The sequence below is a fragment of the Phyllostomus discolor genome, chromosome 8 (genome assembly GCF_004126475.2).
Source record: "Phyllostomus discolor isolate MPI-MPIP mPhyDis1 chromosome 8, mPhyDis1.pri.v3, whole genome shotgun sequence".
NCBI classification, from domain to species: domain Eukaryota; kingdom Metazoa; phylum Chordata; class Mammalia; order Chiroptera; family Phyllostomidae; genus Phyllostomus; species Phyllostomus discolor.
Genome location: NC_040910.2, coordinates 6,254,855 through 6,279,625, shown reverse-complemented (window position 1 = coordinate 6,279,625; position 24,771 = coordinate 6,254,855). Strand labels below are relative to the sequence as shown.

Genomic DNA, 24,771 nt, shown 5'->3' with positions numbered 1-24,771 from the left:
GGGCAGCGGAGCCCTGCGCGTGCCCCGCCTGGCAAAGCTGGCTGCTCTGAGCCCGGCCACAGCGGCAGAGAGCGGGAAGGACCTGAGCCCGCGGGTCAGGAGGTCACCTGGAGGCCGGGTGTCCTAGGCTGTGCCTCCCTCCTTCCTGAGGGGCCACCTCCCACCAGCGGCCTCATCAGACTGTGATTTAGTGCCTGGAGCCCAGACGGCCGGCCAGCGGCCTGGCAGGAGGCAAGTGATTAACTTCCCCATCTGATCCCAGTGGGCCGCAAGGCCTGGAAGAGGTTGCAGGTGGGGCGGAAGCCAGGCCCCTCACAGCAGCTCTGCGCCGGGTGAGGCCACGTGACCCGGCCGGCCAGGGCCGCAGAGACGCAGAGCCCAGCGCGCCGGGCGGCTGAAACGCTTAGTTCGACTCCCTGAGCAGAGCCCGAGCCCACACCGGGAGCAGCAGAGGCTGGAGCCAGGGCTCTCCCTGCAGCCTCTGTGTTCCAGGGGAGGCGACCCTGCCCGTCAGAGCTGCCTGCTCCGGGTCAAGCCCCTCTGCCCACAGGCGCAGAACACCCGCTCCCCTCACCACCAACACCCGAAGCACAGGAACGGGCAGGAACCTGTTGTTTCACCTGCACGTAGCCTCCGCTCCAAGAACCGTGTGGAGTCAGCTTCGGGGACCGCACACACAGACACGCCCACCTGGCCGCCGCCACCAGGACACAGGCACCCCCCCGCAGCCCCCAGCCCCCAGCCTGGGTGGGAGCGGAGGCCGAGACGCTGCGCGGTCAGCCTCTGGCTGAGGCCGCGCTTGGCCCGGGCGCGCCGGCCTCCGGGAGGGACGCGCGGCCGCGGAATGTTTACACAGGGCTCTGTGCAGACGCCAAGCGGCCTTCCTGCGGGTTTTCCGACTCGGGCTGACTCAGCACACAGATGTTTCAGAAACGTCCACCCGGGCCCCCACAGCTGCAGGCGTTTCAGAGAGGAGTTCTTTAACAAAAGTCGGTCCGTTCCGCACCGAGATGAAGAACCGTCCACCTTCCCTGGCCTCCTCTCCTCCGGGTTAACGTTCTGGGACAACGAGGTCAACGGCCACCAAAAACGTCACCGTGTCATCTCCCTTCACTAGAGGAACGAGGGTCCTGCTGGCCCGCCTCCGGCGAGCACCAGAGGAGGACCAGGGGCCGTGCCGCCTGCCAGCACGGCCCCACCCTCCCGGGAACGTCAGGCACCTGGGAAGGAGCCGACCTCCCAGTCCACCCATCCGGGGCTTCCCTCCCTCCGCGGGTTTCTGCGCGCACTCCAGTGGGCGTGCACGTGCACACACAGCCCAGAGCCTGTTTTCACTCTGAGGCTTTCGAACCTTCTCCCCTCCATCTCCTCCCAACACAACTCTCAGGCCAGAGGCTTTCTGCTGCGGTTCAGGTTTAAGCAGGTTCTATTCGCACACAAAAACCCGCACCGTTTTCAAGGTCCGCAGCCAAATCCCACCAGCCGCCTCGTGCCTCGCCCTCTGAACACTGGCTGCGTTCCGGATTCTCGAACACTGGTTGATAACGAAAGAACGCACAACTACTTGGCGTACAAAATGAAAAAATTCCAAAAGCACCAGCCAACAGGTACCTTAGCAAAAGAAATACTTATCAGCCAAACACAAACTGTTTTGCCCAACGAGGCCACTTCTTTAAGACACACTATGCGCAGTCTGATGGGGCTCCCGGAGAGCACATGCCCGGGGGGGGGGGGGGGGCGGAGGCTGCCGTGGCCCTGAGCTGCTGCCTGACCCTCAGGCAGCATGGGCCGACCTCGGGGAGCCTCCCTTCAGGCCTCTGCAGTCCTGGCGACCCAGAGGTGCCAACGACGCCAGCGCCACAAAGGACCCAGGAAGGGTGGAGGTGTAGAGAAGACAAAAAAAGAGACAGCACGCCACCTCCACGCTCCCCTTCCTTCCCTCCATCGGGAGGTTCTGTGCACTCGTCTGTGTGCGGGGGCAAAGGGAAGGCAGGTGAACGCGCGCACACACAAGCCACAGGCTGTGGGCGTGCGCACACATGCACACACGAGAGGTGCCGCAGAGAGCCAGCCGCCCGGACCGGGTTCAGTGCAGCTCCCCCCTGCGGGCCCCTGCAGCCGGCTGGTGGCCCGAGGAGCCCGGTTAACCAGATGCAAGACCATCAGCACGCCCGGCTGACGCCACACGCTGCACCTAAAGCCCGACACCCGTGCGCACGCCTGGGAGAGCAGCAGCGTTGGGCAGGCAGAGGTGGGTCTGCCACTTGGCAAGGAAACAGGTAAGGGTGACCGGCCCTCCAGGGTCAAGACTGGTTCTCTCCCCGGGAGATGCTGTCCAGTGGTGGCTAAGCCGGGGTTCTGCTTGCACCGGACACCACCCACCCGCCCACCCTCGGGCTCAGACCGCACCAGAGCCACTCGCTCCTAGCCACCTCTGGAGAACTGTGAGCCCCTCGTCCTGCGTCCTGGAATCCAGTTCCACCTCCAAACCCCCAGTTCCCTGAGTGCCCGCCCGCCCTGCTCCCTGTGACTCGGGGGAGGGGACACGGAGCCCCGGGGCCAGGCCGTACCTGGATGGAGGCCCCGCACTTCTCGTTGCAGAGGCTGCACACCAGGGCCCACCGGCTGCTGGGGATGTGGGACACCTTCGTGATGGGCTCCATCTTCTCAGGGCTGCCGATGCTCACCTGGGGGCCAAGACAGAGCGAGAGGGAGAGTGTGGCCAAAGCCGGCAGACAGACTCGGGGTGAACGTGGGGCCACAGACGTCCAGGTCAGCGCCTGCCTGCACCCTCCCCCCGGCCGTGCCCGGGCACTCGACCTCCCGGACAGGCAAACCCCCCTACACCTTAAGCATCAGGACAGCCCCCGCCCCTGCCATGCGCCCAGGGAGTGATGGGCCAGGTGAAAGAGCACCCCCTTCCCACCTGAGTGCCCGCCCAGGCCGCCCACTACGCCTCCAGCCCACAGTGGCGTGGTCGGGACTGGAGACGAAGTCGACAGTGACTTTCATGTCTCTCTCACTGAGGAAAACCACTCTTTCCAAATTCAAAAGGTTACTACGGAGTGGAAAACTACCGAGACAAAACGGGCTCTCCCGGCATGTGGGCTGGGCGGCTGAACTGGGTCCCTGTTACTGGCAAACCACCAGACCCAGTGCCACCGAGACCCGAGGCATGAAGCCGACGCCACAACCCAAACCGTCCCCAGGTCATTCTCCTTGGGAGGAAAATACACCAAGAACCACACACTAAAAAAAAAAAAACCACCACCACACAACTCTGAAATTTGAATCACAAATGGTATTCTCACAGCGAGCCATGCAAATTAAATTAGTCAAGGTCTGGGACTTGAAATAAATTACACCAGACCTGAAATTAAAAAGGTTGTGGCTAAGGGAGCATTTTAATAAGAATCACCAAAGTGTGACCCAAAGCAGCGGTTCCTTCAGCGTGGTGGCGCCGGGCACGCGGCTGGCAGGCACCGTCCGTCCTGGGGAAGGACCGGCCAGCCGTGCAGCTGGCTGCAGGCCTGAGGCTGGGGGTGCGGCCCCACCAGAGGGTCGCCCGGGAGAGACCTCTGCCTCGAAGTCTGCACACCGTCCGACCTGCCACCACTTCCGGTGAACACCTCCCCAGATGCACCCCCGTGAGGAGGTGACGGTGTGCTGGACATTCGGGGCCAGGGGGCAGCAGGAATCACTTAACAGGTGTCCTTGTCCTTGTCAGCTACCACCTGGCCTACTGATGAACGCCCCTCCCCCAACCCAGCCAGAGCCAGGACCCCTGGGCTGAGCCCCCGACGCCCGTGCACACCTACCTCGGGGATCCACAGGGCACAGCTGACGTGCACCCACTTGGTCCCGCTGCGGGTGGGCTTCATGGCTCCGCCTTTCTTGGGGCACAGCAGACACTTGGGCTGCACGCCCAGGGCACACGTCCTGCACAGCCAGCTGCCCTCGGGGACCTTGAGGATTCCGTAGCAGGCCTGCAGGGCCCCGGCATGCCCCCGGGGAAGAGAGGGGAAGAGGGAAAGGTCCATTTTTCTCATTCCAGCTATTAATTTTACACCATCCTGAAGGGTTTTAACAGAACAAAGCAGCAACACAGGCCCCGCCACGCCCACCTCACAGGGACCCCCGGCCTTCAGGAAAAGCGAGGGTCCCGGCGCGGCAGAGGTGTCGGACACGCGTGGGTGCAGCCGTGTGCAGCGAGTCCCACGCGGTCTGAGGACGCCCGGGGCCAGGGAGGCCTGCGGGGGTGGGGGGCACTGTCCTGCAGACACCCGTCCACCCCGACTCCCGGAGGAACCCGGAGCAGTGATTCCTCGGAGCCGCCGCCCCCGGGCCGAGCAGGGGAAGCCGGCTCTCCGGGCCTTCTCCCGCGGGCGGGCCCCACAGCGAGCGAAGCACTAGGCAACATCAGAGAGTCTGCCAACGCTGCTAAACCGGACAGCCCTGGGAAGAACCGGAGCGAAGGGCGTCCTCGCCCCCCAGTCCGAGCCAACACCCCTGACGGGGTCCCGATCGGCCCAGAACAGTGAGACTTCCTGCACAGACAGAATCTGGTCTTCTCCGCTGACCCCGACAGCCTGCCTTGCACAAGACGGCAACATCATTACACAGGGCAGCGACACCGCAGCAGTCAAGGCCGTCACCATGGACGTCACTGAGGTGCTTCAAGGAGAGAAGAGGCCGAGGTCCAATCAGCCGAGGAGCAAACCCACGGCGGCACCAGGAGCACAGTCAGAGCCTCCGGAAAACACGGACTGCAGCGCTGTCCTTGGACGACCCCCACGCCAGGAAGTTGGGAGACAGGCGGCGCGGCCCCAGCGCTCCAGACAGGAAAAGCGCAGGCAGCCCCGGGCACGCGGAGCCCAGGACACGCAGAGGAAACAGCAGGACGAGGCACAGCGCGGCGAGGTCACGCAGAGCCAGAGCTCAGGGCACGAGGTGGGAGCCATGAATGAGCCGCTGTCAACACAGCCCCCCCCCCAGGGGGAGGGCGATGCTTAGAGAGCCAAGTGGCACGATTAAGGTTTCAAATACTAGAAGGCTTCTATCAAGCATTCTAGACAAAGACATCTGAAAAGGCAATTTTTTTTTACTGAAACAGCAAGTCTAAACAAAATTAAAAGATTAAATAACACATGCCTTAAAGTCAAGCCACAGAGAACATCTCAGAGGAAAAACCAGCCATGAGGCGAGAGTAAGGAAGGGGCCGCGGTGGCTGCGGCCGCCGGGAAAGGACCAGGCAGCAGCGGGCGGCCCAGGACCCCCCACCCACCCACAGTGGGGGCCCTGACACCAGTTACCTCGCCGAAGAAATGGAGGGATTCAAGAAGTTTCCAAACAGAACCCCTTCTCCCGAACACAATTTTTCTCGGGCGGGGAAAGAGTGAAACAGCCACCCCGTGAGACGGCCATGTCGCCCGGGGTGTGGCACCAGCAACAAAGGCCGCCTCGCTGCTCAGATGCCAGCAGGACACGGAGCCCCGGCCGCCCCTCAGCGGCTGCCCGGGCACCCGGAAGACCCAGAGCTGAGACGGGCCCCCGCAGGACTCAAGGGAAACAACTCGCACCCCCCGCCCACCTGTGGGAGTAAGCGGGACGGGAGGTCAGGCCCGCGGCAGCGGGGGCCGAGGCAGACGTGTCCTCCTAAAGAGACTGGTCGCCCGAGAGCTCGCGCGAGCAACCTCCACCCAAGTCCAAGTCAGTCTGTACGTCTGGACATCCCGGGGTCAACAGGTGAATCCAAAGCAAGCGCCCGGGAAAGCCTTTCAAACCCCGGGAAGCGCATGGGCGTGCGTCCCCATAGACGGCCGGCTCCCTGCATCGTGGCACCGGAAACACACGCACAAACAGAAGAGGCCACGAGGGCTGAGGCGGCCCCAAGCTTGTAAAGTTGCCCAGCGTCCATCCGCAGCGAAGGCTGAGGAAGGATCTACCCGTCCAGGGGGGCAGCCGGCAGCCACCCAAGCCCACGGGCCTGCACCAGGGAGGGCAGGGAGGCAGGTCCCAGGAAAGAGAGCCCTCCCCTCTTCCCAGCAGCTCAGCTCACACACGAACACCCGAGCCGATGTCCTGGGTGAGGCTGCACCCACAAGGCTGTGCTGCGGCCCTGACCCAAACCTCGGCACGCTGTGTGTCGGCAAACAGGGCCGCCGCGGAGGCCGTCACCTCAGCCGCGGTCCCCTAACCCAACAGTTGGACCGGCGTCCTTGTAAGAAGACGCCAGCTGTGAGTGAGGGCACCCACGGGGGGAGGACACCCCAAGACAAAGGCAGAGTGCAGCTCCGGACCGGGAACGAACGGCGACAACATCAGCAAACGGCCAGAGGCAGGGGTAGCCGAGGAAGGCTGCTCCGGCAGCGGCCGGGCCCAGACGCCCCGTCTCCAGAACTGCAGCAGGGCCAGCTGCGGCCACTCTGCACCCCGCCCCCGGCCCGTGGCCCTCCGCTACCGTGACCCCGGGAAACCCGTGCCGCCAACTCACCACCCTGTCAAGGCTTTCTCAATGTGCTCAACACCTCAACGCAGGGGCGGGGCCGGGGGCGGGGCCGGGGGGCTCACGCGTTCTCGCGAGTGAGGAAGCCTCACTTTCGTGGGCAGGATGAAAGCACGTGAAGGAAGAGTCCCACAAAGGAACCTATTCTTCTGGTTGCCGCGGCAGCGAGAAACACTTCAACCACGGGGAGCACTGGTTGGGGTCAGCGAGACGTGGTCCCCGGGCGGCGCCCCCGTACCTGGTGCACGCAGATGTTGCACTTGTCGCAGAACACCATCTCGTTGCCGTCCTCGCCGTCCGGCGACTGGCACACGTCACACACGACGTCCTCGTCGTACTCGATGCCCAGGCCCTCCTCCGTCTCGATGGCGTGGTTCATGTTGTCGTAGCAGCGCTGCTCGAACTCCTCCAGCACGCGCTCCATCGTGTACTCGTCCAGCTCCGGCATCCCTGGGGGGGAGGCCCGGCCCGGTGAGCTCGCCCGTTCCCACCGGCCCCACCCGGCGGCCTCAGCGGGCCTCCGGGCGGGAGGAACTCAGCACGAGGAGCAGGCAGCAGGGTAGGCGACCCATCCCTCCATCCCGAGTGCCCTGCCCCGCCCTTCCAAGGACGGGTGTCGGAACGGAAAGGCAGGCGGAGTCCTCGCTGCAGCCAGCCGTCGGGTGCAGCCCGGGGAGCAGTGTGGGAAGTAGAGGCGCACGAGATGAACCCAACGGGGATCCAGGACGGCCACTCCGCTACGGTGCTGAACGCAAGCGATCAGGTCATGGAAGTGACTCGGAATCCACAAGCTGGATTCCGGTTGGAAAAGTCTTCACTTGCTGCTTTTCACGGCGCTCGAAACTGATGCCCCAGTGAGCACCGGGACGGGGTGTTGGCACCGGCTCCTCCCTGCTCACCCTCCGAACAGACTAAGGCGAGACGCACAGTTCAGCGGACCCACCAGAGGCCAAACCACTGGGAGTGCTGAAGGGAGGGAGACCAGACCGCTCACCCTGAGTCCAACACAATGCCGTCTCAAGCAAGAGTGAGCGGCATTTCCAGTGGTTCTCGTGGTTACAGACAGCGCTGGGGGAGACTCCTGCCTCCTCCCACCTGTGGACCGAGCCCGGACTTCCCGCCACGAACGCACCCGTGCAGGAGGGAGACACAGGCTGCAAACACGGCTCGCCCAGAACACTGGCGTGGCAAGAAACAACAGAAATCTCTTCGGAGCCAGCCACAACTTCTGTGCACCATCGTGAAGTTAGAACTGTCAAATTCACACTTCTTGAGTTTTTTAAAAACCAAAGGAGAACACACCCGAGCTGACACTGTGGTGAGCTCTAACCACGTGTTCCAGAAGGCCGCCCGGCAGGGCGAGCCCCGCCCAGAGCGGGGCGGTCCGTGCGGACCGGGCACTTCCGCCTCACTCCCTCCCGCCGGCTCGGGGAACAGCACTGGCTGTGAAACGCAACCCCGTGCCCTTCAATCACTTTCCACCATTAAAAGACCGGTACAAGCGTGTGTTCCATTTACGCTGCACAACTGGGTACCTGCTGGGCTGGGCACTGCCTTTCAGTCGGAAGACGCAGCCCAGGACTCACGACCCGATCCCCCAGCCAGCACCCGTGTCCCTGCTGTGCCCTCCACCGGGACACGGGCCCTCGCCAGGCCAGTGCACCCCTGGTCCCTGCAGAGCTGCCAGAGGGGTACTGTCCAGTACGAAGCTGAAGCGCAGCGTTCACCTCCCTCCAAGAGCGTTCTGGAAACCTCAGAACAGCTTTGGGGAAACAGCCACTGGGCTTGCTAACACTCTGGCCACGAATGCCCCAAAGAACGAACCACGAGGAAGGTCCTGTTGTGCATCAAAACACCGACGTCCCCGGCTGAGTCCCCACTGCAGCTCCCAGCTGGCGGGCTGGGGCAACAGTGAGCACGAAGCACGTGCCGGCCCTGTGCTGAGCTCAGGGAGCGACACCAGACAAAACCACAGCCTCCGTCCTTCGGGGGGGGGGCGGGGGGGATCTGAAACCGACCACAAGCACCCCGCGGGGACTCACTCTGCACCGGACTGCGGGCAGGCACCTGCGCCCTCCCTCGGCCCACGGCCACCAACACGGATCAGTCCTCACGGTCCCTCACACCGAGCCCACACGTCAGGGGACCCTCAACACCCGAAGTGTGCAGACAGGACACCTGGGTGCCGCCTGGTCTCCGCCCAGGGAGAGGCAGCGAGCGAGGTGCAGGGGCTCCGACCTCCCCACAGAGGAGGGGCTCACGGAAGAGGTGGTGACAGGCAGGGGGGGAGGTTCAGCTGGGGCACAAGGCCCCATGGGGACAGGAAGGCACTCCACTCTGGGGCAGGACTTAGAGCTGGTCACTGGGGGGAGCTGGCTGCGGCAGACTCGGTGCCCAGCCACAGCAGGCCGCACTGAAGAACGAGCGGGCGGAGCTGCAGGAGAGAAGGGCCTGGGCCCCTCTGAGGTCCGGGAGCGGCCCCTTCCTGTCTCAGGTGACAAAGACCAGGGCTGCCCCGAGTCCATCTCACGGCGCCCACCACAGCCCACGGGGCAGCTGTCCCCCGGAGCAGCCCGCGGCCCTGAGCTAGACCAGCCCCGACGGAGCCGGCATCCCTCGGAGCGTCCGGGGCCCGCCTGCCCTGCGTGCCACACGAGCTGCACGGCTCACCCATCTCCTTGAACTCCTCGTTGGTCAGCTCCAGCCAGGCGGCGTCCATGTCGTTGAGGTCGTAGCGGCACACGCCGTCGGCCAGCGCGCGGAGGTCCACGCCGCCCAGCTCGGGGGGCTCGGGGCCTGAGGAGACGATGTGCTTCTTGGGCCTGATGAACATGAGGGGCTTCTCCTCCGACACAACCCTGGGGAACGAGAGTCGAGGCGGCCGGGTCACCCTCCCGGCTGCGGATAGCGCGGCCGTCGGACCGGAGGCCCCGAGGGAGACCCGCCTCCACCCAAGACCAGGTCGTCACCGGCAGAACAGGCTTCACTCCCCAACGCCACACTGATAAAAAACTAAGTGCGAGTCCTTGCATCCCCCAAGTGGGAAGAGACCCGAGTGAAGGAAGTCACCACAGAGGAACCCCAGTGCCTCCCCTGGGCTCAGCCACCACCACGCCCGCCGAGTGTGTGGGCCGCCCGTCACAGCACATCCCCCACCCGGCCTTGCCCGCTGCAGTGGAGGCCACGCCCCGGGCTGTCAACACTGCCGAGGAGCGAGCGCAGGCACAGCCCGTGCGGCAGAACCATGGGAGGAGCCGCTGCCCAACTAAAGTCAGCGTCACTCAGCAGTCTCAGCACCCGAGTGTGAGCTGGGCCAGGGCTCTCCCCGGGTCCACTCAGGGACGGGGCCACGGGCCCCCTCTCCCCTCGCCCGAATCCTCTGGCCCAACGCAGCACACGGAGGAGGGTGACCTGCCACGCCCCACCCTGAGGCCAGGAGGGCACCCGAGACGACCGGGTCCTCCCGGCCCGCAGTCCACGCGACCACCACCGAGCTGTCCCAGGACTCTCTCTGTCCAGGCACCACCCTCCTCGTTACTGGGTGGTCTCGTTCTGCGGGGCGCTGCGACGGGCGAACCCAACAGGTGATTCTCCTACTCCTGGACCGAGAGCAGGGTTTCGGCTGCAAACACCTACAATGCGTGTTCAGGCCAATGGCCTGTGTGCTGGGCTCCCCCGTGAAACCGACAAATGGGTGAAAATCTTCGGCTGGGGGTCGCTGAGCCAGGGTCACGCCCCGGACGCGCCCTCTAGGGCAGGCACGTATTCATCCCCAAGAGCCCGATGACAAACCCTGTCCCTGGCCAGGAGCCCGGCCCCCGGAGGCTATCCAATCGGCCACTTAAACCCACGAATCTATGTGGTTATTTGCTGCAGAGATGCCAAGGGCAATAATCAAATTCGATCCACTCAAGTGCCTGGAGAGGTGGTGTGGGGGAAGGCCGAGAGGTGAGTCCCGTCCACACCAGGGACGGTGAGTGGCAGCCGCCGTCGGGGCAGGCAGCTGACTGAGGCCCCAGCAGGGAGGCCGGCGCAGGGCACCCTCCCACCCTCCCTGCGAGGGGCCCCGGCTGGCGGGCCCCAGGGAGCGGAGCTGGACGGAGACGAGAGCAAACTGTCTGCAGCCTGCGCGGAGCTGAGCCGCTGAGGGCCTGACCCCCAAGGGCTCAAGGGAGAAAGTGGTTTACAGGTAAAGCCACAAAAAGCCCACAGGAAGAAGCGGGCCAAGTCCGCTCTCCCCACTGACCTGGCCCCGCACACACCTGCCCTCCTCCAAAGGGAGCGACCGCCATGGAGTCCAGGAAGCCACCCTGGCTGGCGCCCAAAGCCACACCCACTCCCCCCTCCCCGGCCAGCAGAGCTGCCGCGCAGCGTGCGCGCGACTGAGGACAGAGGGGCAAGTGCGCGGCGGGGGGGGGGGGGGGCGGGCATCCGAACCGAGCCAGTCCCAGTGCTGAGACCCAGCACCTGCGAAGAGCACAGCCCCTCCCCCAGACGTCCATTACTGCTGGGGGCCCATGGGCCTCCGGATCCCCGCCTTCTGGGCCCAAAGGGTGCCTCTACCCACTCTGTGTCCCCTGGGGACCCAGGCAGGGAGCCCTGGGGGCGAGCGGACGGCAGGCGCTGACCCGGGGCGCGTCTACCTGGCCACGGGCTGCGGGATGGTCCCCGGGCTCACTGGCACCTGGACCCCCTTCTCCCACTCCTGCCGCCAGGGGTCTGCCAACACGTAGTACTCGTCCGGGTTCAGCTGGTAGGAGTCGTGCAGCTTCATGGCGGTGATCAGGTCCGTCCGAAACACCTGGGAAGGGAGAGACAGGGTCACTGCCGCTGCGTGCCTGTTTCCTCGCACCCAGAGCCCAGGCAGCGTCGCCACGGCGCTGCCAGGAAACGAGGTCACTGGACCGACAGAGCGCCGGCCTGGCCTGGCCTGGGACAGCACAGCCGGAGCCGGCCACGCCCTGGCCCGAGGCTCACGTGCCCTCTGCAGGCCGCGGCCACACCGCAGCAGCGCCTTGCCGCCACTTCCCCAGACTCCCGAGCCCCCGAGGGCTGCGGACACCTGGGCACGGAGATCCCTGGGGGAGGGGTTTCACTCAAAACCGCACTTTTGGCAGATATTTAAGGAACAAAGCTCCACCAACCACGGAGCAACTTCAACCCCATCCCAGCACTGCCAGGGCCTCCGCTCCTGCCCTCAGTGGCCACCTCCCAGCCCGGGCCCCCGGGGGCCAGGCGTGGGGCGGGTCATGCCAGGCAAGTGCAGGCGGGGACAGACGCAGGACAGCAGTGGGGACAGACCGGTGGCGCCCGGCCCCAGAGTGGGCCTTCAGCACACACACGCTGGCACGCCTTCCCCTGCACAGACAGTCAATACGAGCGAGCGGGGCGGCATCTGTGTGGGGAGGAGGAGGGAGGGGGAGGAAAGGAAGCAAGGCACTGCCCTCTCTCGGCCTGCGGAAAGCAGACCCACGAGGCTCCAGGGTGCCGGCTGCCAGGACGGCCCCTCACCCTGTGTCACAGGCCCAGGGGGACACAGCAACAGCGTCCCCCCCCCCACCGCCCGCTCCCCGGGTGCCGTCTCCCAGCCTGTGCTCGACCCCAGTCCAGGACGGTCCCGGGGAGACTGAATGAAGCTCCGCCGGGCATCCGCGCCAGCCCAGAGTGGTGTTTGGCACGGCGCGAGCCTGCGTCTGGGACCCCTGTGTTTACACAAGTCACAGCACTGAGCTCGCTCTTCGGGAGGGGGACAGGGGGCTCTTCCTTGTGCTGCAGAGCGCGGCTCACAGGGCAGGCCTGCTACGAGGCCCCTGCCTGTTTTTCCTGGTGGCTTTTCAGGCTGGCGCTCACTTTAGTAAACCTCACCGCAGCCGAGTCTGGGGCAGCAGCGTCTGAGCCTGCTGTTTGACGCTGGCCTCCCCGGCACAAGGCTCCTCGCCCCCCGTCCCGGGAACAGTGGAGCCGGCTCGCACCCTCCGTGAAAGCATGAGTAACACCCCCCCCCACAAAGGACAAGCCCTTTACAGCAAAGGCACAGGTCCACATCGTCAAGAATCATAGTTAAAAAGAAAAAAAAAAAGGCATTCCAACTAAGTCTTGTAAGACAAAAAAAATCAGGAGTTTTCCAAAGAAGGGAATTCAAGCTGAAGCCACAAGAGAAAAGGCAGCTGCTAACAGACTGGGAAGGGGGTGGCCAGGCACCGAAACAGAAGCCCCCAATGGACACCAATACCCACGTTCCCGGCAGAGTTCAGTGTCAGTGCTTTAGGTGTAAAGGTGTTTGAATGCAGAAATTTTAGGAAAAATCTGGAAGAAAACATGGATCAGGGACAAGGCAACACCCTTTCCGCTGCTCTCAGCCGCCCCCCCCCCCCCCCCCCCCCGCTGCTGGTGCCAGGTTCCGGCCCCGCCCCCGCCGCCCACCGGCCTCCTGCCCTGAAGCCACAGGAGCCCGTGTGAGTGTGGGGGGGAAAGGCGGCGGGGCCTCGGGAGCAGCACAGGGAATCCACGGGGAGGGGGCAGTGCCGGTGCCACAGGACAGACCTGGAATGGATGGAGGCGACAGTCCCCTGGGAGGTTTCCCCAGGTCTAAGGGATGCGGACCCCTTCCTCATGGGGGGAGACCGCCTCCTGCAGGCCAGCCCGGCACCACCCGTGTCAGCGGGAGAGAGGTGCCGCGGGCAGTGCGGTCTGAGAGGCCCCCCCGCCCCCCCCCCCGGCCCCACAAGAGGCAGCGCAAACCCCAGGGACCGGACCGGACCCTGGCCTGCAGCCTGCTCCCGGGAAAACCGGGACAAACTGAGACGACTTTTCTTCAGTGGCTTAAACCCTCAGAGCCCAGCAAAGGCGTTCAGAGGAAACACACCTCAGGTCTGGCCGGAGCCCCTCGTCACCCACGGCCAGCAGAGAGACGCGCCTAAAAATAACGCTAACCAACGGACAGAGGGAAAACGACAAACGGGCAGACGGATGACAACACAGGGCAACCAACCAACAAACAAACCAACAAACTGGGAAACAGGGGGAGGGGCCTTCGGCGTCCTGCCCCAAACTCAACTCCCAGAATTACACGGCTGCTGCTGCCAAGTGAGCCGCAGGCTTAGGGCCAGTACTAACGCGCGGCCGGCAGTGCCGGGCGGCAGCCGGACCCCCAGTGTCCAGGGCAGAGGACAGGCGGCTGGGGGCCGGCAGGGAGGGAGCGGGGAAGGAAGTAGAGGGCACAGTCGGCGACGGGAACAGCGGCCATTCCCTCAGCTCTGCCTTCCCCGCGTCGCCCCCGCTGACCCCCTCGACCCTCAGGGGCGTCCTGCGGCGCACACCCGCGTGACCTCTGTGTGACAGCGCTGGGAACTGAGGCACAGAAAGGCCGAGCGTCCTGCCCAAGATTCACGGGCAGACATCAGTCATCAGCCTCAGGTGTGTGTGTGCTGTCGCGTGTTCTCACGCACACGCACGTGTGGCGTGCAGCCACGCCGGCGTTCGGGAAACTACCTCGGAGGGCTTCCGGTCCTCGGGTCTGGGGCAGGAGCTTCTCCTGTGCTGCGTCCGGGAATTCTGAGACCACGTGGTCGACAGGCCTGGAGACACAAGGACGAGAAGGGCAGGAATCACCGAGTGTCAGCGGGGTTTCTAGCCACACGCAGCAGGCTCCCCCCGACACCCCCTCGCCCCGTGAGACCGGCTGGGCCGGAGTTCCCGCACAGACAGACAGGACAGGCCCCCCCGGACCCCGGGCCACCCCCCGCACAGCACGCAGAAGGGCAGGGTCCCACCGCCACAGCCTGCACCGCTGAAGTCAAGAGGGCCAGAATCCCCCACTGCTAAATACAAACTGGAAAACATTTCCTGAGTTCTTAGTAAACCTTCTTAACGCTAAGATCTTTATGCTAAATCCGACAGCTGATCTTAAAACTTTAAAAAGAAGTTTGAAGACACAAAGCATGAAAACTTTCAGATTCCCTCGAACAAGGACACTCACTCACGCCAACCCCTGCTCTGCTTCTCCCCTAGGAAACTCTCCTCTGAGCCTCTCTCCCCAAGGCACCGGGGACACGGGGGCCCCAGCAGCAGACTCCCACGCCTCCCGTGCTTCTCCACTCCAGACTCCCACGCCTCCTGTGTTTCTCCACGCCCCACGCCCGGGTCCTGCCCAGCTGGAGCAGGAGATGTCAGGCCCCCGCCCCGCCCTCACCCCACACCCGGCGGCAGGCACGCCCACGGGTGGAGAGGCCCACCCCCCAGTTCTCAGAGCAGCCGGCTCAGCACCACAAGACGGGCTCGACATTCACCCAAGCCCGTCCTCCCTCTTCTGTGCCCACTGGGAAGAGTGTCACCGTTTCTCCTTGAAGTCAGGAACCTGACTGTCACCCTACACTGCTCATCCTGTCGGTGGCCAAGCCGTATCGATCCCACGCCCACACTCCCGGCCTCCGATCTGTCCCCACTCCCACCGCTGCGCACCACGTGCTGCCGCACCACCAGTGAAGCCACCTGTCATTCAAGCAGGAAGCTCGTATCTATTCCAGAGACAAGGGACACAGCATCGAGTGCCCACAAGACCCTGGGGACGCTGACACGCAGAATCTGCCCGGAAGCATGTCATCAGATGTGCGACGGCAGAGACTCGAGGGGTCGCCAAGCTGCCCTCTGGCACGGCCGGCGATCGCCAGCGCTGATGCCTGTCTGTGGGTCGACGGGGGCGCAGCTGCCGGGTCAGAGCAGAATGAGATCCCGGCAGGCAGCCCAAGGGCCGCGCTCAGTGAAGCATCCAGGAAATACTTCTCTAAAGACTGCCGTCTCTTTAGACTCCAGCTGAACAAGAATGTTTCACGCCCACGTGGAAAGGAACAGTCGGGGCACACGGAGGGAACCCAACATACGGAAGTGCTAGCGCTGGTCGTCGGTGGGAAAAGAAGAGCAAAGCCCAGCTCAGCGCCCAGGGAGGAAGGGACTAGGAAGCTCAGGCCTGCAGACCCGCCCCCTCACCCCTGGGTCCTGCAGGCCCCATCTGTCCGGCCAGCCAGGGCTGGAAGGAGCCCCAGGGCAAGCAACTCCGGACGCCGCCCAGGGGCCCTCAGAAGGGAAGAGGGTGTGGGCAGAGAGGCATGGTCCTTTCCTAGGAGCTGCTGTGGGAAGGGCTATAAATGATAAGGCACGAGCCCAGAAACGCAACAGGAATCGCCCCACTGCTACACTTCACCAGCATGGGGTGGAGGAGCAACTCCTGACAGCCAGGCTCTCTCAGAGCTGACGCGGAAACCTCACACCTGCTCTCCCCTGGTTCGCTGGAGACCTCCGCGCCTTCCCTTGCCACCCACCAGCCTTCCCCAGGACAGACCACAGGGTCCCCAGGGAGCCTGCAGCCCCGCTCACACGGGTGGCACCTCTCAGGAGCCGGTCCTCGGGCTGCCCTGACATCCCGAAAGAGGGCGTCTGCACCACCTTGGCTTTTGAAACCGGAGACCCAGAGGCACTACCATGCCTCTAGCATCCGAGGGTGTCACTGCCCGGAGGATCACTGGTCCAGCCTGAAACGGTCACTCCTGTTGCTTTTCATTGCCATAATGCACACGAAGGGGAGAAAGTAAAAATGAATCCTGTTGAACCCACTTTGCAGAGAGGGAGGCTGGGGAGGAAGCTAAGTTTAAAATATCGCTGACACGAGGAATGTTCTCAGCTTGACGATACAAAAGCCAAAACCCAGAAACTACCCAGCACGCGCCAGCAGACCGAGGGGCAAAGCGTGCGTTCCCGTGTGGTGGGGTCCCAGCCCACGAACAGGCTTCTGGCGCAGACCCTGCGGACGGTGCTGGGGTCGCCGTGTGCAGCGAAGGGAGCCAGCCGGACAGACACACACAGCGTGTACTACCCCACTCGCAGAAAACCCCAGGAAGCATAAAAGCGGACCCGCTCTTGACGGGGAAAAGCGGGAGGAAAGAGTTACCTCGAGTTTATGACGGCACTCGATACGTTCTGACCTTTAACGTGTACAGAAGGGAAGTGATGGCTTTCCACCCCCACCCCCACCAGAAGAAAGAAAACGCTCCGTTGTCCTTCACACAGGCGGTCCGTAGAAGGCCGAGACCCTGGGGCCCATCCATCCATCCAGGTGAGAGCATGGCCGGGGGCCAGCGGACCCTTCCGTGTCCAGCGGCGGGTCTCAGTAGCTGGTGCTCTCGTCCTCCTGATCTACGTGCTCGCATCAAAACACCAGGGCAAGCACCATCAGTGCAGGACCCAGACGACTAAACGACACACGGTCCACCTAACTCAGCGCTGGGCGCCCCACAGACGCTCAGAGATACTCTGAAGAGTGGACAGACACAGCGTCATTGTGGGGACAGCCCTGCCCGGAGACAGCCACCCTGCGGCCCCAGAACCCAAGGCAGCAGGCAGGGGGGACGTGCCCCCAAGGTGCCGGTCAGGAGATGGGACCGTGAGCTCACAGGGACGCAGCGATGACACCAGCAAAGGCAGACCGGGGGTGTCACTGCTTCCGGCTGGAACACACCCACACACGTAGAATCCACGGCAAGAGGCCCGGGCACCTGCCGGCACCCCCGCCCCAGGCCTGCCCTCAGCCTCGCTCTCTCCACACACTTCTCCGACGGGGAGACACTCCCAGAATGTGGCCCAAACAAGGATAACCTGCACCCCTTTTTAACTGAAAAAGCTGTCAGGTGGGGGGGTGGGGAAAAGTGATCAAACCGGAAAGGAGGTGTTTCAAACCCTGAAAGAACCAGGAGGCAGAGGCTCCCGCACAGAAGGCACCTGCCAGCTCCGAGGAACTGGCGTGGGGACCAGGCGGGTAGGACCAGGCTGCACTCGTTTCTGTTTGCAGAGCGCCGGCGTGCAACGGCAGGCTGCATTGAGAAGGTCACAAATAAGATTCTGTTTCATTTTCTTCTTGTTTCCGGGAGAGGACCTGGGAACTGTAATTTTGTCATGATGTTTACAGTTATTTTACTGATGACACACAAGATATTACTAGTATGTAAAGTCCAGTCTAATGACCAATCTAAGCAACTTTAAAAATTCTCATGCTGAGTTAATACAATAATTCTGTATTAAATGCTTAACAGAATGAAGGGGAAAAAAAGTGCCTTGTTGCGCTTTACGCCACCCCTTCCATTGAGAAGCCACCAGGGCTCACCGGCGGCGGCACCGGGGGCAGGGGCAGACCCTCAGCACACGCGGCCGTCCGACCCCTGCCTTCCGGTGCGGTTAGGCAGAGAGCGCAAACATGCGCCTCTGGAATGTTACAATAGCCACGCTGTGCTCCCCTAGATCTAAAGTACTGAAAATCCTCAAGAGGAAACCTCACACGTGTTGCACTCACCTCCCACACTTAGCAGCTCATGCGTGTGGAGCCTCCCGGTTGTGCAGCGCGTGCAAGGTCCGGAAGTCGGAAAGAACGGTGGTCTGAGGGTTCACCCCACCACAAAACTCGAATGACAGAAAGACCTCGCCACCAGGTGCATCGCGGGTGCCCTGCATCCCGAGCGGTGCATCTCCTGCGTCTCGGACCCGGCTTCCGGCACCGAAATCACTATGCTGGTGCCTCTGGGAGTGTTAAGCCACTCCCTAGCTTCCCAGCTTGGGACCTGCAAGCATGGAGTCCAGCAGGCTGGCCTGCGTCAGCCGCCAGTGCAGACCGAGGTGCGTTCCTTCAAGGGAAGACTGGCCCCAGGCAAGCTAAGAAGAGCCCTGGAAACTCCCACCGGGAAGCCAGCGACATTGGGGCGTTGCTAGCTTCTGGGTTTAAGGGCGTGAGAGAAAGCCCTCCAACCCGCCCAGCTGTTCCGTCCCAGCACAGTGGGGCAACTCGATCTACTCACCTCCCACTTCCAAAACACAGAAGCCTCACACACACATTGAAGACCCGGCCCAGGGCGCCCCCACTGGGCCCGACCGACACACGCTCCACAGCCACCCGGCACTGCTGCAGGGGCCGCCGTGCGAGGGTGCGAAGGCCAGAGGCTGGTCCGCGCACAGGACCCTTCGCTGTGCCAGTGGCTCCCTGAGCCCAAGAAGATGCCCTGCCCATCAATGTCAAAGTCAAGCCACAAGTCGGGTTTGAAAAAGGGCAAAGCCACCGGTGTGCCTTAGGAGGCACGGGCGCTGTGCACATTCTGCAGCATTCAAGCCCTGAAATTCCCTCCTTTCGAGACTTCCTACGCAACCCATTCACGTGTTACCAAATGCAACTCAAGTGGAAAAGGAGAAACTAAAGGTGGTCAAACGGAAACAGAACTCAGGCCGAGTTGACTTTTATGCAAAAGAGAAACCACCGAAAAGACATGCACGGAGGTAGCCAAGCACAGCTGGCCAAACAAGACAACGAACACAAGTTGTCGACGAACGCAAGAGAAACCACTACATGCAAGGAGACATACAGGGGGTCCGAGGCAGAAAGTACGATTCACCCACTAAAAAGGATGGTCTCTCCACTGCCCATGAGCTGGAGAGAGCCCGGAGAACAGTCCCCACAGAACTTCCTGTTTGCCAGCCCGACCTGCAGTACCAGGTGCAGAATGAGAGGGTTCGGCTCCGACTCGGCTCTCACTGCTGCCTGTTCGTGACAACAGGAGGTGGAGCCGAGCGCGGCTGCAGTTCTGGGTTAGACGGACGTGTGTCGGGGCCAGCCCGGGTGAGAGGACACTGGAGACCAGGGAAGCCACACCTGCTTCCAGACCCCCAGCCACACCCGGCTGCCCACAGGGAGGTCAACACAGCCCGGAAACAGAGCACCTTCAGCAGGAAATGGAAACCTTGCTCCCCAACTTTAGGAAAAGCTCTGAAGTGTCAGCACACTCCTCTCTGTGCGTCTCCGAGAGGCAGACTGTGTAACCAAAAACCAAAACACCACTTCCATTTGCTTCCCTTCTCCTAGTTGAAGCCTCCACATGTTTAAAATAAAGTTGCCAAACGAACAGTATTCGTTCCATACTATTATTTAATTTGTCATACTTTTATAGAAAAAAATAAGGATGCTGATCAGAGCCGTTAATTGGCCTGAGTTAACGAATAATATGTAATTCCTGCCAAAAGCAAGAACACTCGATGTCTTAATTAGCCTCTGCAGCTTTATTAAAGATAATGTAAACTCTCCTTCAGGTTTTGGAAATGCTGAAAGTAGCTGGTGGACACCACGTGCACATCTTGCAGAAATCCCCGAGGACGGAGGCTCCTGGGCAGGAAGCAAGGGCCCACTTCCTGGTCCACGGCCAAGCACGATGGTGGAGCGTGGAGACTGGCGGGGCCCTGGTCCCAGGAGCCCAGCAGTTACCGCTGCAGCCCACAGACACTCCAACGCTATGCCGTCAAGTGCAGGGCCTGTCCCCAGGGCACCGGGAGAGAGGCTTTGGCAGCCACACGGTGGCCGGTGGAGGCTCGCCCTGGCATAGAAGCACCCTACTGACTGCCCCCCACTGAAAATGCCACGCTGGTGTTCCTGGACCCGGCCAGAAAGCAAGGCAGAGGGCTCCAGCCCCGGAGCCAGCCAGTGAGGCGTGGCCGCCGCTGCCCCATGCTGACGTCGGCAGCTCCCTCCTGCTCTTGGACACGGCTCTGCCCCGGGCTGGGAGCTGCTGCCAACATTCTGTCAGGGCTCCGGCTGGAGAAGCCGGGGAGCGGCCACTGCAGACCCAGCCCTTCTTGCCAGCAGGGCTTTCCAAGTGCCCAGACCGGCTGAGAGCGGGCTCAGTTCTGGGGCTGACTGCAGGGGACAGAAGGCACCCTGCAGACCCCCCGGGGGCTCCACCAAAACAGGCCTGCAATGCAAAAGGGCACGAAGCAGCTGCCCGCAGGGAAGGTGGGGAGGGGCATGTTCCACGGGGGGGGGGGGGGGGGGGGGGGGGGGGCGCGCACGCTCAGGAGGCCAGGTCCGGCAAGGTCCTCACCATGGTCCCCATCCCCCATCATTGCCCGACACTGGGCTGGACGGCCAAAGTATCAGTTCATGCTTTACAGCGAACCAAGGACAGGCTGCCCACCATCCCCTGCAACCAGGGGCCATGTCTAGCTAGGCCCAGGGAGAACCCAGCACTCTGGTTACCCACCCCGGGCCCTCTAAACACTGGCTTGAACCCTCCACCCCACACACAGATGTGAGTGTGTTAGGAGGAGGAAGGCAATGGCCCATCACCATAAAGGTGACTTCTGATGGGCACGCTGTTAGTGGAAACTTCAGGCGCTCTTTTCCTCCTTCATTTTTAACCAGAGTTGGGGGGGGGGTGAGATTTAGATGAAGCATTTGGCCTAATACGGCTGTTAAGGGCTGAATTGTGTCCCCCAAAATGCCTATGTTGAAGCCAGACAGACCCCCGGTGCCTCAAAATGTGAGTTATCAGGAGGCAGGGCCTTCAAAGGGTGATTATGTTAAATAAGGTCTTATGGGGACCCTGATCCAAGGTCACAGGTGTCCTCAGAAGGGGAACATTGGGGCCCGCAGACACAGGGGTGCCCGTGCACAGAAGACCTCGAAAGGACACAGCAAGCAGGCAGCCAATCTGCAAGCCAAGGAGGCCTCAAGCAGAAAGCAAACCTGTGGCTGCCTTGACCTTGAACTTGGAGCCTCCGGAGCTGCGAGAACAGAAGTGTCTATTGTCTAAGCCCCAGTGTGTGGCACTTGTTATGACAGCTCAGCTGACCCACACAGGGCCTCCGGGCACTGAGAAGGATCAGGCGGGCCCCAGTCCAGAACCACACTATCCAATGTGGTCATCACTGGCCACCTGTGGCTTTTTAAATTTAAACTTAAAATTAAAAATTCAGTTCCTCGGTTACACTAGATGACAACATTTCCATCCCGTTGGGCAGCTTAGGGCTCCAAGCCTGGAAGAACATTCCAGGAGCACCTTCGCTAGCCCGGCTCTCGCGGGGAGAAGAACCACGGACAGTGAGCTCGAGCCCGCTGCCCAGCGTCGGCAAACACTGCACAGGGCTCCCGGCCTCTCATCCGGCACCATCAGTACGCGGAGGTGACTCTGATCAATGCCGTGCCCAAAGGCAAGAGTGTTTCTAACTGCTGTGGGACGAGACCGCGTGCTCAACAGCAGGCGACTGCCGAGTCCTTGTAAGTCCTGAGAACACTTAGAGGCACCGAACGGGCAGGAAAACACGTTTTTGCCTCAAGGAGTGGAAAGCCCAAGCGACTATTAGAGTGAGCAGGCAGGGAGGGCCCAGAAACGCCAAGTGCTAATAAGAAGCTCAGAAGGCGTGGGGAAGGCCGAGACAGGGGGTTCAACGCCTGTGCCCGGGCGCAGACCCTCCATGGTCTCCCCGAAATAAAGGAAAATCCCTCCCTGAGCCCCCACTCCTGCGCCCCTCTTCTCCTCCCCTCCCCTCCCCCACTCTCGCCTGCCTGTGCCACATGGCAGCACCCCGCACCATCCGACCCAGAAGTCCCAGCCCATCAGCCGCTCCCGGATTCGGCTCCAGCTCACCTTACTCATCACGGCATACACCGACACACCCACCCACAGCCTCCGGGTCTTACTACCCACTGCTGGTACGTGGGCTACAGCGCGGCGCTAGAGCGGCTCTCCCGCTTCCGGTCCCCACCCCGCTTCTGGTCCCCTCCCCTTCCGGTCCCCATCCTGCTTCCGGTCTCCTCCCCTTCCGGTCCCCTGCTGCCCAGGACTCCGTGGTTGTCCCTGCGCAGCCCATGGCGGCAAAGCCTTGCTTTCTAGTTTGCAGCTTAGAATCATCTCAAAACTTGGAGATGAGGAAACAAACAACCTTGTGCGCCTAAAAGCTATTCCATCCTTCAGGGCCTGTCCAACGCTCGTCTCCGCCCGGGGCTCGCCGGGCTCTGCACCTGTGACCCTGCGCTCACACCCACCCACCCGCCCGCCCGCACGGGGCATCAGTCAAAGACGGCTCTCCGGCTGCCCTGAGACCCGCGAGGAGCTGGAGGTTCTGTCTACACCTAACACGGAGTTCCTCGAAAGCAGCCCGATACCTCTGCCACCGCACAGCAAAGCAGGCCCTCTTTCTAGGTCTCTCGAGTCGGCTCTGTCGTGGAAAACACCGGCTAACTGGCACTCAGGCACTGTGCTGGGTGCAAAATTTCCCTCCTCGGAGGGGGCTCTCCGAGGAGCCCGCTGGCTTCTCAACACACAGACGCTGCGTGACATTTACTCTGACTGCCTGGAAGCCAGCTCACTTCTGCCTCTCGCCCACACGGTGCAAACACGAGGACGCGAGAGCTGCGCTGCCAGCCGCCGCTGCCGCATCAGCCACAGGCACGGTGGGACCAACAAGGAGTGGCGACCTGCCACCCACCCCAAACCCAGACTCGGCGTTTCCGCACCACGCTGGGCAGCCCTCCACCTCCTTCTGTAGGTACCGGGCTGCCCTGGTTAATAGTTAACTGGCTTCAATTAGGTTCCCTTCTCACGGAGAGCAACTGCGAAATGCCATAGGTAATGCTTAGGATAAACAGATACGGCATGGCTCTCGGAACTGGGTCATTCATCTCCGGGGGGACACCCAGGGAGCCCAAGGAAGGGCCGAGTGCGGTCGGCCTGCGAGGGGAGGCTGGGTGGCAGGCCTGCAGTATCACGCTCAGTCAGACACGCTCCCGCAGGCCTCAACACTCGGCGACCTGCCTGAGGGGCGGTGGGCCTCAGCTATTTAAAGCATCCCATTAAAAAACCATGTTTCCACCCTGACCCGAACCCTGGCCGTCTCCAAGAACAACAAAGCAGGACTTACTGCCATTGTCATCCGAGTCCTCGCTGCTGCTGGGAAGGCGACCTCGTTTCATGATCTCCCCGGAAAACAGCAGGCAGTCTGCAAGGCAATGAGACAGCACTTAACCCACGATGCTAATGCACAGCCATCAAGTGGAGCTTCAGGTGGCAGCCCAGGATTCACACACACAAAAGCAAACAATCGGCCTTAAGTAGCACTGCACGGTAAACAGTGAGAAGCCCAGAGACACACAATTAGGTGCAATCATTAACCGAACAGGATCACAAGCTGGGGGGGAGGGGCAGAGAACCAGTAGGTCTCCCCGAGGTGCAAGGTGCCTCTCTCACTCCTGTGCCATCACCAGGAAACACCACGGCCACGAAGCACACAGGACATAGCACTTCCTCTACAGACAGGCTATTTTATGGGTGGGGGGGGGCCTGAATGCGTGAATATTTACACTGCACTGGGCATGATTTTGCTTCTCGGGCAAATTTACTGAAACAATCCTAAAAGCCAAATAACCTAGATTCTACGAATGAGACCAATGGGGTGGCAGGGCCTCAAAGGCCTCCTGTGGCCATCTCTGACCCTGGGCAATTCACAGCCGGGACAAGAGAGGGCCAGGCAGGGCAGGATGCTGATGCTCGCCCCTCCCCCTTACTCATCAGGAAACTGATGCAAGTGAGGGGTCACATAGTGGGCGGGGAGCCTCTAGTCCAAATCCAAGTGCCCTACACTTCACCCCAGCTCCTCCCGGGAGTCCAACCTAACACCAAAATCAAGAAATCAGCGGTCCGGATACCCAGCGCGCCTTGCCAACTCCTGCGAGGCAGCGGGTGGCGACAGGCTTCCAGCCACCCAGTAAGAGAAAGGCTGCATTTTGGAAGGAAAGAGGGCAGTGGATGGAGGCTGCATGGCCAGTCAGTGAACTTAGAAAGTAAGACTCACAGGAACCTTCTTCGCTCAGGGCAGCTCTCCGAACAAATCCAAAAAAAGCTTTTCCAAACTTCCATTATTGATCACCTTTCATGTACCTTCAGGGTCCTGATCTTACTGCAGATCAATGATTCCAAGTAAGGGAGGAGGGCTTTTTCTACTCAAAAGGACCCACCCAGCCCCCTCGGAAGAGGGCGCTCCAACCCCCACCACCGGGAACCAGGGCATCAGAATGCGGCGTGTGCAAGAGCGTGGACACCAGACGGGTGGAGAGCCGCGGTGCAGGAACAACAGACGAGCTAAGAACCCAAAGCTCCACACTGCACGGCCTTGGAAAGCCCTGGTGGGTGTGGCTCTGTTGTCTGGGTGTCGCCCTTCAAACTGAAAGGTCACAGTTCAATTCCCCATCAGGGCACATGCCTGGGCTGCAGGCTGGGGATCATAGGAGAGGCAAGCGATACATGTCTCTCTCTCTCTCTCTCCCCCTCCCTTCACCTCTAAAATCAAAATCAAAATAATAAAATTGAGATCAATGGACCTGTAGAACAAGGAGAAAAACGCACCATACAACAACAATCTGTTCCCACCTGCAAAGCAGACCTATGTGATTCGCTCAAATATCCAGGCCC

At 62.0% G+C, this 24,771-nt stretch overlaps 1 protein-coding gene across 6 annotated transcripts in view; it reads right to left on the bottom strand.

Moving 5' to 3' along the window:
* Positions 1 to 24,771, bottom strand: part of JADE1 (jade family PHD finger 1) — a 54,628-nt gene that overhangs the window by 14,061 nt on the left and 15,796 nt on the right. For all 6 annotated transcript variants that reach the window (XM_036031814.1, XM_036031817.1, XM_036031815.1 and 3 more), the window contains exons 2-8: positions 23,225 to 23,302; positions 13,997 to 14,082; positions 11,149 to 11,306; positions 9,176 to 9,363; positions 6,744 to 6,955; positions 3,819 to 3,986; positions 2,571 to 2,687 (exon numbers count right to left, since the gene is read on the bottom strand). In XM_036031814.1, the coding sequence (XP_035887707.1) occupies positions 2,571 to 2,687; positions 3,819 to 3,986; positions 6,744 to 6,955; positions 9,176 to 9,363; positions 11,149 to 11,306; positions 13,997 to 14,082; positions 23,225 to 23,276 (981 nt within the window). In that variant the 5' untranslated portion in view covers positions 23,277 to 23,302. The remainder of the gene's footprint in view (positions 1 to 2,570; positions 2,688 to 3,818; positions 3,987 to 6,743; positions 6,956 to 9,175; positions 9,364 to 11,148; positions 11,307 to 13,996; positions 14,083 to 23,224; positions 23,303 to 24,771) is intronic.